The sequence below is a fragment of the Spea bombifrons genome, chromosome 5 (genome assembly GCF_027358695.1).
Source record: "Spea bombifrons isolate aSpeBom1 chromosome 5, aSpeBom1.2.pri, whole genome shotgun sequence".
Lineage (NCBI taxonomy): Eukaryota > Metazoa > Chordata > Amphibia > Anura > Pelobatidae > Spea > Spea bombifrons.
In genome coordinates this window covers 66,373,391-66,391,387 of record NC_071091.1, presented here as the reverse complement: position 1 = coordinate 66,391,387, position 17,997 = coordinate 66,373,391, and the positions used below count along the sequence as shown (strand labels likewise).

Here is a 17,997-nt window from a genome sequence, read left to right as displayed (position 1 = left end):
TCCAGCACCAGCCAGCATGCGCACCTTGGAACTCTGCTATGTATACCCAATAAGTAGACACACAACTACCTTGAACTGAGTACAGCAGAAATGAACAGTTTATTGATGTAAAACATAGACTCATATATCCAGAGAACTTCATTAACATAAATCAACATTGATAAACAGGTACATGTAGACAACCCAACCTTTAATCCCCTTTAGCTACTGAATCTCCCCCTGGCAGCAATCCTGTTATGGGATTAGTTTACACAATGGAGTTCCTGCCTGTTTGGCAGCCAGGCTGGAGCCATCTCTGACTACCTAGGGGCCTTGTATGACAGGTCATTCTGTCACAATGATATGCAGTAATGTAACTAAAGTAAAAGGATTATCGATCCTATGGTACAATTGCAGGTTTTCGTTCCATATCATCTGAACAATAGACCTTTAAGGTCATGCTACCTTTGTTCCTTAATGGCTCAATAAATTTTTTACCTTCAACTACAGACTCAATTCTCTCTTGGACCAGTACGCTTATATCCACTTTCCTTAGTGTTAATACACACTAAATAAAATCCACCATTGAGTTGGACTTTGTATGCCATTGTCTATTTGTTTATTTTGGAAACATGTATACATTTTTGATTTGCATGGGCTGGTAGCAGTTGTATAAATCTTTATCTATTTTGAAATAATGTCGTAATAGTATGGAAATGGTCTTGTGTCTTAATTCAGTGCTGCTGTAATATTATTTATGCAAAGCCATAGGCTAATGCAACATGTTATTACAAGAGAATAATGCATGGCGAGGTGCCAGTGGGCGTGGATCCTTGTTTTACATATAAATACTTGTGTATTTGGTGATTGAACTAAGCCCCGTTTGGAAACATTCTTCGAACAAGTCAAGGTAAAGTGTTATTCTTCTAGGAAAGTACTATGATTTATGGGGAACAGTGAATGTCTCACAATTAAACAAAAACTTGTAGCTAAATAAGTAATTTCATGATAGATTTGTTGCTAAATTCACATGTATGTAAAATGTTTTTTTATATTGTAAGAGGATTGTTTAAAGCTTAATTTGTATTTTTTTTCCTATGGATTGGGTGAAATTCTCTATTTTTTCTATGCATATTTTGGATAGCGGTCTGATGCCTAGAGAAGGTACCATGGTTGGTACCATTCTTCAAACATATAAACATAATTTTAACTCTTTACTTAAAAGATATAACTGGCAAAACCATTCGTTTGCTAACTCCTTTATATGCCCTTCCCATATGCAGAGATATTGGAAAAATCTGAATAAATAACAGTAACAAAAGAACCTTGTGTTCATAGACAAATTAAATTTACATCATTGTTGTTTATTGTCCTTTTAGGAAACAGAACAATGGACAATCTTAGTAAATCCATAAGCAGCTTCTCTTTTGATTGCTACAAGGAGCTAAACAAAAATGAACCTCAAGGAAACATCTTCTTCTCACCCTCAAGCATCTCACTGGCTATGGGCATGGTTGATTTGGGAGCAAAAGGTAACACAGCTGCCCAGATAGAAAAGGTTAGTCATATCAGTGTTATATTATAATTCTTCTTATAGTATTCTTATAATACAATTATAGTATAATACAAATATTTTCAAAATTTTAAAATGGAGCATCAGTTATCTTGCCAATTGCACAATGATATTATGGTTGGGGTTAATTGTCAGCCACAAATCGTGGGAAGATACGTTGGCTTCTGAAAAATATCAGTTGGCAACCACCAGATAAGTAAAATAGCAGCACTGCTTTGTGCATGATTTCCTGAGAAGAGAGAATACATTTCTATGACTACTTCAAGAATGCACAAAAACAATTTGTATGTGATCTTATTAATACTCAGCTTTTTAGTTGGAAACTTTTTTCCCCTCAAGATTTTATGTAGTGTACACAAGACTTTTTAGCAATAAATGTGTGCAATTCAGAAAAGATGTGGTTTACAGATGTGATGGTATGCTAAAGAGCAGGCCCGGACTGGGACAAAAAATAGGCCCGGGCATTTAAGCCTGAGCAGCCCATATTTATTTATTTATTGTTAAAGCCCATCCGTACCATCTTTGCATTAAATCATTCACACAAATCATTAACACATTCATTAATGCAGTCTCACAAATCATTCAAGCAATTCATCCTCACATGAATTCATTGTCATACGCATTCACACAATTCATCCACACATTTATTCATTCATTCTCATACGCATTCACACTAGCCCCTCTCTTCATCTTATCTGCCCCTTCTCACTATGTTCCCCCTTTTCACTATGTAACCTCCTTCCCCACTTCTCAATATGTACCGCCTCTATCTATCCCCTCTCCCCCTTTCTCACTATCTAACCCCCCTCTGCCCCTTCTCACTGCACCCCCTCCCTCACCCTACTTACCTTGTTGCCGGAGCAAGCAGCAACAGCGACCGTGCCTGTGCCAGGGCAGGATTGACTTAGGGGCTGATGGAGCTGCAGCTCCAGGCCCCCACCTTAAAATAGGTCCAGTCAGGACTGGACTGACTGGTCCTATATGGCCGCATTAACGCAGAGCCCCTTAAGCCTGCCGCAACTACCCCCTCCTAACTATCTACCCTCTCCCTCTTTAAAGTTCACTTACCTTTCAGGAGTCCTGTGGTGGGGGTGCAAGGCCTCTGCCTCCAAGCTCTGCCACTGTATGGAACAGTATAGAGTGATGGGAGTTATGATGTACTTTTAGAGCATAATTAGATCATGAAAAAGACATTGGAAATGGTACAGCATAACACCCATCACTCTCACGCACTTACCAATCCACACATATATACCAATCCACACATATATACCAATCCACACGTATACCAATCCACACGTATACCAATCCACACGTATACCAATCCACACGTATATACCAATCCACACGTATATACCAATCCACACATATATACCAATCCACACATATATACCAATCCACACATATATACCAATCCACACATATATACCAATCCACACATATTTACCAATCCACACATATATACTAATCCACACACATACCAATCCACACATATATACCAATCCACACATATATACCAATCCACACGTATACCAATCCACACACATATACCAATCCACACACATATATCAATCCTCACACATATACCAATCCACACGTATACCAATCCACACGTATACCAATCCACACATATATACACTAATCAACACATATATACTAATCCACACATATATACTAATCCACACATATATACCAAACCACACATATATACCAATCCACACATATATACACCAATCCACACATATACACCAATCCACTCTCACTGAATGTTTTCCTACCTTTCCTCTTTTCTCCTTACAGCTCCTTTTCCTCCTCTTCGCTCCTCTTCTTCAGTTCTTCTGTCTTCTCTGTCTTCTTCCGGGTCACCGGGTCGGTGGGCGCGGCTTCAGTGGTGTGCGCCGGGATCTGACAGCAAACCCCGGCGCACAACAGCTGTTGTCGCGCAGATCACAAGGGACCGGTATCGGAGGTCTTTAACAGACCTCCGGCTCCCTTGAGTGATTTTAAGCCGGGTTGAACCCGGCTTAAAATCACTCAAGGGAACCGGAGGTCTGTTAAAGACCTCCGATACCGCTCCCTTGCGAGCCTGCTCCTCCAGCGGCGGACATTACTGTCCGTCTCTGGAGGAGTGCCGGGTGCCGCAAGTTGGCAGCCCCTGATGAGTAGTGATGTCCGGATCATGAACGAATCGTTCATTTGATCCGGTTCTTTTTAGTGATCCGGATGAATCGGTTCATTAGACTGAACGATTCATTTGTAGCGGTTCAGTCTGTGAATCATGCAGCTGTAACCTGATCCTAGAGCTGTGAGTCATCTGCAGAGCACTCAGACACAGACTCTGGGGTCAGGTTACAGCTCATTAATTCACACAGGAACGATGACTCATAGAGTCAGAGAGTCGTTCAAAGAGTCGAATGAACCGAAGAGTCGAATGAACCGAAGAGTCGAATGAACCGAAGAGTCGAATGATCCGAATCTTACAGGGATCCGGATCTTACAAGGATCCGGATCTTACAAGGATCCGGATCTTACAGAGAATATTACTGATACCATACTTTTATAAATAAATACATTAATAATGTTCACACTGCCCCCAGGATTTAGATTCCCCTGAGTTTGCCCCCCTTTACCTATAACTGCACCTACAGTTAACTTTATTAAATTAATTAAATTAACCCTCACTCATCAGCATAAAATTAACCCTTATACCCAATCAACCATAACTGCCCCTGAAATTAACCGTAAAGATCCCATTAACCATAACGGCCCCTGAAATTAACCCTAAAGACCCCATTAACCATAACGGCCCCTGAAATTAACCCTAATAAATTGGTATGGTTGATGGGGTCTTTAGTGTTAATTTGGGGGCAGTTATGCTTAATGGGATGTTTAGGGATAATTTAGGGGCAGTTATGCTTAATGGGGTCTTTAGTGTTAATTTAGGGGCAGTTATGCTTAATGAGGTGTTTAGGGTTAATTTGGGGGTAGTTATGCTTAATGGGGTCTTTAGTGTTAATTTAGGGGCAGTTATGCTTAATGAGGTGTTTAGTGTTAATTTGGGGGCAGTTATGCTTAATGGGGTCTTTAGTGTTAATTTAGGGGCATTTATGCTTAATGAGGTGTTTAGGGTTAATTTGGGGGCAGTTATGCTTAATGGGGTGTTTAGGGTTAATTTGGGGGCAGTTATGCTTAATGGGGTCTTGAGTGTTAATTTGGGGGCAGTTATGCTTAATGGGGTCTTGAGTGTTAATTTGGGGGCAGTTATGCTTAATGGGGTGTTTAGGGTTAATTTGGGGGCAGTTATGCTTAATGGGGTGTTTAGGGTTAATTTGGGGGCAGTTATGCTTAATGGGGTGTTTAGGGTTAATTTGGGGGCAGTTATGGTTAATGGGGTGTTAAGGGTTAATTTTAGGGGCAGTCATGGTTGATGGGGTGTTAAGGGTTAATTTTAGGGGCAGACATGGTTGATGGGGTGTTTAGGGTTAATTTAATGGTGAGGGTTAATTTAATTAATTTAATAAAGTTAGCTTAAGGTGCAGTTGCAGGTAAAGGGGAATGTAAATCCTGGGGGCAGTGATTATTAATGTATTATTTATAACAGTATGGTGACTTACTATGAATGATTAGAATGCCAATGAAGGCAGAGAGTCGTTCAAAGATCCGGATCTTACAATGATCCGGATCTTACAATGATCCGGATCTTACAGTGATCCGGATCACTGTAAGATTCGGATCCCTGTAAGATCTGAATCTTTGAACGACTCTCTGCCTTCATTGACATCACTGGAGGCAGGGGGGAGGATTCATAATGAAAGGGGCGGGGCCAATCGTTAGTGTGCCTGCACGGAGTTACTGGAAAACAGTAACTGCGTGCAGGCACACTGAGTGATCCGAAGATCCGGATCATGAATCGGATCATTTCAGTGAACGAATCGAAATGATCCGATTCACTTTAATGATCCGAACTTCCCATCACTACTGATGAGCGGCACCCGGTGCGGACCGCCCCCCGTCGCGCCCCCTGGAGTGTGGCGCCCTGCTCTAAGAGGCCGGGAAGCCCCCACCAGGGCCGGCCTTAGGGGTCTGCGGCCGCACAGGGTTTAAATTAAAACATCGGGGTTTTTTTTTTTCAACTTTACTTAACATCATCCAAAAAACTTTATTTAACATGGAGGATGTTAAATAAAGTTAAAAAAAAAACAACCCGATGTTTTAATTTAAACCCTGTGCGGCCGCAGACCCGTAAGGCCGGCCTTGGTGGGGACTTCCCGGTCCCTTAGAGTGGCGGACCCGGTCGCAGTTGCGGCGGGCTTAAGGGGCAGGTGCCCCTTATGCCCTGCGTTACTGCGGCCGTAGGTAGGTTAGGGGCCTGGAGCTGCAGCTCCATCAGCCCCTAAAGTCAATGCGGCCCTGCCGTGGCCCGGCCCACCGGGCAAATGCCCGGTGTGCCCGATGGCCAGTCCGGGCCTGCTAAAGAGTAAACAACGGTTTTCAACGAGAGCAACTGGCATCAAAAAGTCATTACATCATTTCAAACAGCAGTGTAAGTTAATTGATGTGCATCAATGATGCACAAGTTATACCGTTTACCGTCATGATGTCAGTCTTGCGTCTTTCTGATTAGTTTCCACGTGTCTAGATGGGTCCACTTTTATAGTAGGCATTAAACTGGGAACCTTCTGGGTCAGTTGTTTCTCCGTATGATTACCAAAGGCTGTCTGGGCATGCGAATGGCCACCCCCTGGCCCAATTTTCCCACCAAAGACTATCTGGGCTAGCACAGCCCCTTCATTAAGCCATTTCCACAGAAGAAGGAGAGCGCTGAGTAGCTTACCCTAGGTAATTCCCAGGTATGGTAACACTGCCTCAGTGGCTTTCCCTTAATATTTTATGGATGTTTTATACATATAATAAACAAAAGCCAGGAGACTATTTTGCTTAAAATACAGTGTTCTTTTCTAACAACCTCTGTTGCTAGTGTGTCACGTGTCAGACATTTTAATTGATTACTTAATGTACCTTACAATCAATTTGATGCAGTCAATATGCTTATTTATTACCACATGTGTTTGCGGGATACTTTTATTAAGTTTTAAATATTAAACTTGTTGCTTGTGTCATTTTTTTATCTTATTGCAGACAATGTATTTTGGAAGACCAGGAGACAATACTAAAAGCCTGCCATCTTCTCAGGAGGTAACAGGCTTTAAATTTAAGTCCGTGTTCCACAGATATTAATAAGCAATAAATGAATTACCTTTGTTTGACACTGTGTAGTTGATATTTAGTTCTTACAAAAAAAAAAAAAAGCACCTTTATTTAAGATAAACTAACTAAGGTCCCATGTCGATTTGGACCTCCAGCAATATGCTTTAAAGGTCTTTAAGTGTTGTTGAGCACAGGGAATATAGAGTGTTTTGGGAGATGAGATAAGTCAACGGCACCTGACAACCACCTCTTCAAGTAAAGTCTAGAAGCAGGGCTGAAAAAATACTGATATCTTGTTTATTCATTGTATAATGGTAAAACGGAACACGCGTTAAGCGTGTCCGGCTCTGTGTTCCATTTTACTATCCATGATAAATAAACAAGATCCCTCTGGAGTAATCAATCATTTTCAAGTGAAGACATCTGGCTTTTACTTGCATCAAGTGTGTTCGGGACTCAACTCAAAGAATCTTATACTTGCTTTCAAATGGTGAATTCATGAAGAATGCTAATCTATGAGGGAGTATGACTTTATTAGAACTTCGCCTCAGTAGATCATGAAAATTTACATCCATCAAGATAGACTGCATTGACAGATAATGAGTCTAGATTTCCAAAACACTCTGCATGTGGCTAGACTTCCAACATTCTACTCACTGCCCACTTTTTATTAAATACACTTTTTATTTTAGGGCTGCAAAGTTGAAGGCGTCCATAGGGAATTCAAACAACTTCTCACAGATCTAAATGCGCACAGTAAGATTTATGAACTGAGCTTGGCAAACCGACTGTATGGACAAAAAGGTTTTGAGTTTGTTACAGTAAGTCAAAAGAATGAAAAATAATTTTGATATCCTCATTTTGTATACATAGTGTTTTAAATAAAATTCTTGCATGCACACATTACATTTAATAGTAAAAAGAATTGAAGACAGTATTGATTTTCTTAAAGGGACACACCAATAGAACACATTTGCTAAAGCACGTGAACACTATGCTCACAGCAAGCCAGCTCCAGTGCTGGCTCTCATTAGATTTCTAACCCTTTATATATCAGCTGTTACAACTCTCTGCCTTCACATTCACCATCAAACACTCAATTACTACATTATTACTTTGCCCTGAGTTCTCAACTAATGCTCTCCTAGCTGGATGCACCGGCAGTGTGTTGAGGGTCCTATGTCATTGCACAAAACTATTTCAACATGTCCTTTGTGCTTGCCCTTTGCAGACAGAATGTGTCACCACAGTGCCACCAAAGCTGGCAATTGCCCAGACTTATTATTAGTATAAAGTCTCATACAGTTCATATGCTTTTACACTGTACCATAGTCAGTCCAAGGATTTCTATATCATTGGCATCCACCATTTGCATGTACTTGCTTGCTCGCCTAGGAGAGAACCTGATAATGGCACCTTTGGACAAGATCAGCTCCATAGGCACCTACCTATATAGTAGGGTAAACCCTGCAGTGGCTGTTACTATAGATCTAGAGCACTATGTTCTGTTGAAATAATGAAGCCCTGGGCTTTTCAGATATTCTGTTCCGTCAAAGCATTAGTGAGCAGAGCATCTACACCTCTGCTGGTAAAAAAAAATCACTACTTCACCAATCCTATTAACCATGTTCAGAAGCTAACTGAGGAAGACTGGCATTCCCAGTAGGATTTAGATATTAATCTAGACAGTAAGGGAGCAATGCTGTATGGGACATTTTTTATTATGTTACTATACCTATAGTACACTAATACTTTGTTTATATTACCTATATAGTAGGAAATATTGAAAGAAAAATAATTTGCACTTTCACATTTAAGCCTATAATATAACCTTTTATGCATATATTTGTATATTACAGCAATATTTAATATGCACTGAGGAGCTATACAATGCTAAGCTTGAAACTGTTGACTTCCAAAATGACACCGAGACAGCCAGACAGACAATAAACTCATGGGTTGCAGGCCAAACAAATGGTAGGCATTATTTTGTCCAACCTCTATAAAAATGTACACTTATGCCATCTTATGTCTAGTTTACTACCTTTAGTATACCTTACTACATTTATTGAACATCAAGAGTCTTTTCTCTCAGTTCTTTAGGTTAAACTCCAGTCCTTCTTTGGTAAGAATATGTAGATAATCTAGAGCATAGCATACAGACCTGACACATGTGGATAGATGTGAAATTATTAAAAGGTATTGCAATATAAACAATCATATATTGTATTCAGTTTGAGCAAAGTGAAGAGAGATATTTCCTTATATAAATTTACTAATAAATCTGGATAAAGGATAAGCATTTATACATTCCTTCAAGCAGTCAGTTTGGTAGATGTTTCAACCAACTTGAATCAGCTAACAAGTTGTAAATGATTCCTTTTAGAATGGATTCAGAGAACTAAGAGTCTCTGTTGTCAATATAGATTGTTCCTTTAAGATTAGTTTATATGTAATAATTTTAGTTATTCACTAATTTCCTTTTTTTGCCTCAGATAAAATCAAAGAACTGCTTGCCAAAAACTCCATTGATACATCAACTGTTCTCGCTTTGGTAAATGCAGTTTACTTTAAAGGAAAATGGAAGAAACCGTTCAAAATAGAAGACACGAAAGATGAAATATTCAACGTGAATAAAGTAAGCTATCCGTGTCAGTAACATTCTTATGTAATACATGTTCATATTTTTCATGTTAGCTTGAAAGGACCTAAAGGTAAGCAGGCAATATATTAAAGTGTTTTTATTGCTAGAGGCATTAGCAGCAAAAAAAGGAGGTATTCCTGTCACTTTAAAATTCCCGGTCTGCTAAGGTATGTTAATATATATATGGATAAAAGTAGAGAAAGTGGGGAAATGCGATAGAAAGGTTTAAATACTTAGAGTGGAAGAGTATAGGAAGGAAGTTTTTTCCAAGGAGCAAACATGATAGCAGTAAAGGACTTAAAACTATGAGGTCAGTGCTTAGATGTAATGTAAGGACGTTTTTCTTTACTGAGATAGTGGTAGATAAATGGAACAGCCTCCAAATAGAGGTAGTAGAGGCTAATACAGTGAGAACATTTAAATATGCATGGGATGGGCATAAAGCAATGCCGAATTTAAGATGGAACCAAGGACTAATTAAGATCTGAGTCTTTGCATTAGGAAAATGGGTAGACTAGGTGGACCCAATGGTTTTTAGCTGCCTTTAAATTCTATGTTTCTAAATTACTTTCTTATATTTACATTGGGTAGCTTTATTACAAAACTAGTAGAAATATTGGCAATATGCATTTCAACTTTTTTTTCATTCCGTTGTTCTTGCTGCTGTTGTTTACTATTAATGCATTTTCAATCATTATTTAAGAATGAGAAGAAAACAGTCAAGATGATGTCTCAGACTGGGAATTTCATGTTGGGTCACCTGCCAGACATTAAAAGCAAAATTCTGGCGCTCCCATATGAAGGAGACTTAAGTATGTTTATATTGCTTCCAGATGAAGTAGATGGACTAACACAGGTAAGACTTTAAATATTAGCAACCTCCTAGTAGATAACCTGGATATACCATTTAGCATCCTGGTAGGCACTAGAGGAGTTGCACATTTAGTCAAATCAGAAGGGCCTAAAACTAAAATCTTCTCCTAAGATATTTTTACAAATGTTAAAAACTTCAGGAATAAGCTCCTTGAACGAATTCCAATCATAAATAGGGATTTTATGGATCTGGTTGTTGTTAATGAGGATTAATGAATCTCATGATTGGATTATAGTCATAAAAGGAAAGAAACAAGATAGCAATACCCTTTGATGTGATGTATGGTATAAAAACAACAAAAATTAAGGGTCATGAGAATAATTTAGAAAGTATATCTGTGATTATAGAAACTAGAAATATATAAGCACGAAGACAAAGTAATTCTTAGGGATGTCTTTACTAGGCCCTTTTGGAAGGCCCTTTTTGTTAATTAAGGAACCAGCTTTTGTTTGAAATTTTAGATTTCATACTCATAAACAAAAGTTAGAAGTATCTGTGGGTTAAACCCTGGGATCCAGTGATCGTCAGTGTGTTCAGTTTAGTATTTTGTTAGCATTTAACCACTAGACATATGCATATGGGGCATAAACAATAGGCCAAAGTTGGTTTTGGCCTATTTGTTTTCAGGCAACTAACTACCTTCCCTGCCCAATTGGTTGGGGACAAAAATTTGGGGCATTTTTAATCCAGGAACGAAATTCATTTCCCAGAGCCCACATTCACTCACGCTCTCTAAATATTTTCCTACCTTCTCTGCTGACCACTTTCGCTTCTGCTCCCACAACTTCTTCTTGAATCTCTTGTCTTCTGGCTTCTCTTCTATCTTTAGTCTGCTATCTTCTATCTTCATTTGCATCTCTGTGCACATAACATCCGCCAAAATGGTGGTGCTTGGGCCATATCGTGCATCCTGCTACTGACATCTTCCAATCAGAGGAGAGGAGAAAGCACCACCATTTTTCCCTCACTTCAACTTGGGGCAATATGGAGGCATGTCTGGTGACACCCTCTACTAGATCATCCAATCAAGGGAAAGGATGTCACCGCAAGTGCCATCATTACTCCCTTTCACTTTGGTGAATAAACCTAATCATCATCAGGAGAAATTCCAGTAAAAATAAATGGAAATTCTATTGAAATAAAAATCATAGCTAATAAGTGTCTTATTGGCTACAAAATCTCAGGATGCATTGATTACTGAATGGATATCAAGTCAGATGAATCTTATTTAGTTCTTTGACACCTTACTAAAATAATAGATAACGGTGGAGCTGTGGGTGTAGCCTATATGGATTTTAATAAAGAATCTGACCGTGTTTCACTCAGTAAGTTCACAAACTATACTTAGTGGGAATAGAGCCAAAGGCAATTGAATACATGAAAAATGCAGATAGAGTGTCAAAGCAAATTCACTGCAAAGGTAGAAAAGGTTACATGTCTGTCCTGCGTCTCATAGTGATAGGAACAGTTCATATGTACCACTACTTTGCAGCTGCATTTGAGCTGTCCCTTGTATAGTGCTGGGATCACTCAGATCCAGTAGGCAGTCTTGGGAAGGAGTAGAAGTTCACTCGGCAGATTGGAGTTTTCAAGGGCAGGTGGTGGGCAAAAGGCCAACATCCAAGTCTTTAGGGAGCCAGCTCCACTGCAGCATTTCCAGGCATAAACAAGCCAGGTGCAGATCCATGTATAACAAACAAAAAAAGTGCTAAAGTAAAAATTAGATCCATCACTTTCTTATCATAATGCCATTTACTGTGAACAAAGGCAGATGGGAAAGTTTTCTGGGTTCATCTTAAAATTATCTAATACTATGTTAATACTATTTTCAATTTTAACACAACTTGAATTTGTTTTTAAAAGTTTTAATCCAATGTTGCACACACCTGTACAGACAGACAAAGAATAAGAGGTTTTAGGATACTCTGATAACGCTTTTCCTTGGTGAATGGATACGTGCACATCGTCCATTAGCTCAGTGGGTGGATTCATGCATATAGTTCATTAGCAAAATTAAAATATTTAATAATGAAAAAAGCAGAATATGAGTACAGTCATTCCTGAACTGAGAGACACTCAAGGGCTTACACTGCTTCACAGTGTGGTATGACCCGCCAGGCTGGTTGATTACCACCATACACTCATCAAAGGCATTGTTTCTACAGTTACTGAAATTGTATAGCTTTTAGTGATGCATGAAAGTATATGTAAAGGCTTGCGCATTAACTGTTATTTAGAAACTTTACTTTAAACTTTTGGCATAAAAGGACAAAGTCTTTCACCAAACTAACTACAAACCAATATGCATTTCCATTAATACATTCTTTAACAATTAACAAACATACCTTTATCATATTACCTATCAACCTTTACTCTTCCAGGCACTAGAGTGTGGTCCAATTCTTTATCAAGGAGTTGCAGTAATACAGATTTTAAGTACAAAGAGTGATTAAGCTATAATCAGAGATAATTGAAGTGTCCCATAAAAACAAGCCTATGCATTAAATGACAGTAATAATTTATGAACAATCAGTCTCATGTTGTTTTAGGTTGAAGGCAAGATAACAGCTGAAATCTTAGAAAATGCAACAAAAATTGAAAATATGCGAGAAGCAAAAGTTAACTTGAAGCTTCCCAGTTTCATGATTGAGACGACTTTTGACCTAATTCCAGTGCTAAAGAACCTGGGAATGACTGATTTATTCTCAATTAATGTTAATTTATCAGGTATTTCTTCCCAGACTTTAAAAGTGTCAACTATAGTCCACAAGTCCTATGTAGAAGTCAACGAAGAAGGCACTGAGGCAGCAGCTGCCACCGGGGTTGGAGTAGTTGCAGTAAGTGCGCCTTTGCTCATTGATTTTCACGTAAATCATTCATTCATGTTAGTTATAAAGCATAATCAGAGCAACACTTTGTTATTTCATGGAAAATACACCTCTCCATAAATATGAAAGGCTGCTACAAGTGCCAGTCAACAGTTCATTTTAATAAAGTGCCAGTCAACGGTTCATTTTAATAAAGTGTGATAATCAGGATGTTATCAAAGTGTACAAGCTTGATGAACCTCACATATAAATTCGCTGTATTCTATACTTGGCAGTATATGTAATAAACTTTTCATGAAATTGTTTATTCTCTGAACTTTTTTCATATGAAAAATAATTTCATATCATATTAAATTCATGTACTCCCGTTTCATGCATTTAACTTTATGCAGATAGACAGGTCTTTTTTATCTTTAAAATGATTGTAAAATATCACCTTTTATACTCATTCTCTTTAATCCCTGCTGGTACATAAATGTGCTTGGTACCTTGCTGGTACCGGGTTGGACCTCCTTTTCCCTTCAGAACTGCCTTTTTGGTCCATATGGACATGATCGCATCATGCAGTTGCTACAGGTTTGTGGGCTGCACATCCATGATGCAAATCTCCCGTTCCACCACATCCCAAAGGTGCTCAATTGGATTGAGATCTGGTGACTGCGGAGGCCATTGGAGTACATGGAACTAGAGGTGTATCTACTGAAAATAGCGTCTATGGCAAGCACTGAAATTGCGCCCCTGTCCAAATATCTAAAACCCATTTATTAGCCCCTGCTGCCCATATATATATAAATATTAGACCCTGCTGCCGATAGCAGGTATAGATCAACACATTAACACACAAACCCAGCTTTGCATGTAGAGATCAATTGAAATTCACTTGTGATCTCAGCACTGAAGGTATATATCAAAAACAGAATCAGACATACAAATCCTGTAGGTATACAATAATAATATATGAAACGTAGCATTGCAGGTATAGATCAAATAAATACATGGAAACAGCATTGCAGGTATTAATCAACTGAATATGACATAAAAACCCTATACTTGCAGGTATACATAACTAATGTATGGAAACATAGCATAGCAGATATGGATCTACAGAATAACACAAAAACCCAGCTTTGCAGGTATTGGAATTCACATAAAAACACGGCATTAAAGGTATATTTAAAACCCCCTAAATTACAGGCATAGATAACAGGTTGCACACCCCAAAGCCAGCCCTGGCGTCCACACTGCCCACATAAAACCTGACCAGAACCCAGATTACACATATAAGATTTGCCATCTTTGTCCCCAAATAACTCAGCACAAGTCAACTTTGTCCCCAAAACAGTCCGGCCTGTGCCATCTTTGTCCCATATATACCCTGCCTGTGCCATCTTGGTCCCCAAGGCTCAAACATCCTGCTAGTGCCATCTTTGCCCTTCCACAATTATACATCTATGATACACACAAACACTTTTACAGTCACTCACTAATTCACACTTTCATTCAGACAATTCATCCACACATTAACTCATGCTCTCCCTCATTCAGACAATTCATCCACATATTAACTCATGCTCTCCCTCATTCAGACAATTCATCCACATATTAACTCATGCTATCGCTCATTCAGACAACTCATGCTCTCCCTCATTCAGACAATACATCCACATATTAACTCATGCTTTCCCTCATTCAGCCAGTTCATCCACATATTAACTCATATTAACTCATGCTCTCACTCATTCAGACAATTCATCCACATATTAACTCATGCTCTCCCTCATTCAGACAACTCATCCACATATTAACTCATGCTCTCCTTCATTCAGACAATTCATCCACATATTAACTCATGCTCTCCCTCATTCAATTAATCCACATATTAACTCATGCTCTCCCTCATTCAGACAACTCATCCACATAATAACTTATGCTCTCCCTCATTCAGACAACTCATCCACATATTAACTCACGCTCTCCCTCATTCAGACAACTCATTCACATGTTTACTCATGCTCTCCCTCCTTCAGACAACTCATACTCTCCCTCATTCAGAAAATACATCCACATATTAACTCATGCTCTCCCTCATTCATTCAATGCATCCATACATTAATTCACACTCTTTACTTATTTAAATATTCTTACTACCCTCTTCCTCACTATCTACCCCCTCTCCCTCCCTTGTCACTTTCTAACCACTCTCCCTCCCTTGTCACTTTCTAACCCCTCTCCCTCCTCTTTCCCTACTACCCTCTTCCTCAATATCTACCCCCTCTCCTTCCCTTATCACTTTCTACCCTCTCTCCCCCTTTCTCACTATCTACCCTATCTCCCCCCCTTATCACTTTCTACCCCCTCTCCCTTCCTTATCACTTTCTACCCCCTCTACCTCCCTTATCACTTTCTAACCCCTCTCCCCCTTTTTACTTCTCTCACCTTTAGGTCCAGTGACGGGAGCACGAGGCTTCTGTCTTCCTGCTCTGCTGCTCTGCCCGCTGCTTCACTGCTGAGCACAGAAATATGATGTCAGCGACAGAGGTAGGGGCCTCATGGAAGAGAATGAGGGTCGCCGAGCAGTTGCTAGGCTCACCTCTCTCTCCTCTGCATAAAAAAAAAAAAAGACAGCGTTTAAAAGCCGCTCACTGGTGCCCACGGCTTCACTGCTGAGCGCCGAAATATGACGGCATATTCCGGCGCTCAGCATGAAAAGCCGGCACCAGGACGGAGGTGGAGGCCTCGTGGAGGAGAATGAGGGGCGCCGAGCGCTTGCTAGGCGCCCCTCTCTCTCCTCCGCATCAAAAAAAAAGACAGCTTTTAAAAGCCGCTCACTGGCGCCCCCCTTTCAAATGACGCCTATGGCATAGGTGCCATACCTTAGATACGCGTCTGCATGGAACTCATTGTCATGTTTAAGAAACCAGTGTGAGATAATGTGAGCTTTGTGACATGGTGCATTATGCTGCTGGAAGTAGCCATCATGAGATGGATACACTGTGGTCATAATACTCAGGTAGGCTGTCACGTTTAAACGATGCTCAATTGGTACTAAGGGGCCCAAAGTGTGCCAAGAAAATGTCCCCCACACCATTACACCACCACCAACAGCTTGAACCGTTGATACAAAGCAGGATGGATCCATGTTTTCATGTTGTTTTCACCAAAGTCTGACCCTGCCATCTGAATGTCGCAGTTGGAATCAAGACTCATCAGACCAGGTAACGTTCTTCCAGTCTTCCATTGTCCACTTTTGGTGAGCCTCTGCGAATTATAGCCTCAGTTTCCTGTTCTTAGCTGACAGGAGTGGCACCCGGTGTGGTCTTCTGCTGCTGTAGCCCATCTGCTTCAAGGTTCGACGTGTTGTGCATTGAATGATGGTATTCTGCATACCTTGGTTGTAAGCAGGCTCGGACTGGCCATCGGGCACACCGGGCATTTGCCTGGTGGGCCGGGCTGCGGCAGGGCCAGATTGATTTAGGGGCTGATGGAGCTGCAGCTCCAGGCCCTTACCTTAAAATAGGCCCAGTCAGGACCTTTACGGCCGCATTAACGCAGGGCATAAGGGGCGCCTGCCCCTTAAGCCCACCGCAACTTTGACCGGGTCCGCCACTCTAAGGGGCCGGCCTTACGGGTGTGCGGCAGCACATGGTTTAAATTAAATAAAATTTAAAAAAAAAACCCCGATGTTTTAATTTAAGCCCTGTGCGGCCGCAGACCCCTAAGGCCGGCCCTGGTGGGGGCTTCCCGGCACCTTAGAGTGGCGGACCCGGTCGCAGTTGCGGCGGGCTTAAGGGGCTCTGCGTTAATGAGGCCGTAGAGGCCGCATAGGCCCAGTCAGTCCGGTCCTGACTGGGCCTATTTTAAGGTAAGGGCCTGGAGCTGGAGCTCCATCAGCCCCTAAGTCAATCCGGCCCTGCCACGGGCCCGGTCGCAGTTGCTGCTTGCTCCGGCAACAAGGTAAGTAGGGTGAGGGAGGGGGTGCAGTGAGAAGGGGCAGAGGGGGGGTTAGATAGTGAGAAAAGGGGAGAGGGGATAGATAGTGAGAGGGGGCTCATAGTGAAAAGGGGGAACATAGTGAGAGGGGGCAGTGTGAATGGGTATGAGAATGAATGAATAAATGTGTGGATGAATTGTGTGAATGCGTATGACAATTAATGAATTCATGTGTGGATGAATTGCTTGAATGATTTGTGAGACTGCATTAATGAATGTGTTAATGATTTGTGTGAGTGAGTAAATGCAAAGATGGTACATGAAGGGTGGGCTTTAACAATAAATAAATAAATAAAAATGGGCTGCTCAGGCTTAAATGCCCGGGCCTATTTTTTGTCCCAGTCCGGGCCTGGTTGTAAGGAGTAGTTAGTTGAGTTACTGTTGCCTTTCTGTCATCTCAAACCAGTCTGCTTATTCCCCTCTGACATCAACAGGGCATTTTCGCAGCTCACTGGATATATTTTCTCTTTCGGACCATTCTCTGTAAACCATAAAGATGGTTGTGTGTGAAATTTTATCAAGTTTTACAATTCTTTTATTTTAATCAAGCTCTGTTCCTTCCTTCTACTTTCAACTAGGATAATGGTTGTTAAATTGCTTTTTTAACAGTTGCACCATTAAGGTGCACCTCATGCTTTTGGGGGTAAAACTACCCCTAAATAGCAAAATAATCCCCCAAAAATGTATATTTCCTTAAAGCCACATTACCTGAGAATTTCAAAGGTACTCAACTTACCTTTCTAGGTGGCTCATTAGATTTGGAAGCACAAATCTAATGAGAACTCAGAATTACTGTTTTTATTTTCTACCTTTTCACATTTTGGGATTGGTACTGCACAATGGGATGCCTGGAACAGGAAAGAAAAGAAAAAATAATGTATCATATATATCTGAAATATCT

The 17,997-nt window shown here is 40.4% G+C and overlaps 1 protein-coding gene across 1 annotated transcript; it reads left to right on the top strand.

Moving 5' to 3' along the window:
• The first annotated feature begins 1,369 nt into the window (after positions 1–1,369).
• On the top strand, positions 1,370–13,349 carry LOC128497024 (serpin B3-like). Its single transcript, XM_053466874.1, has 7 exons — positions 1,370–1,537; positions 6,692–6,748; positions 7,453–7,581; positions 8,620–8,737; positions 9,256–9,398; positions 10,108–10,260; positions 12,828–13,349. Exons 1-7 carry the CDS (start codon positions 1,370–1,372, stop codon positions 13,224–13,226), a joined length of 1,167 nt encoding a protein of 388 aa, XP_053322849.1. The 3' UTR covers positions 13,227–13,349.
• The last annotated feature ends 4,648 nt before the right edge of the window (positions 13,350–17,997 follow it).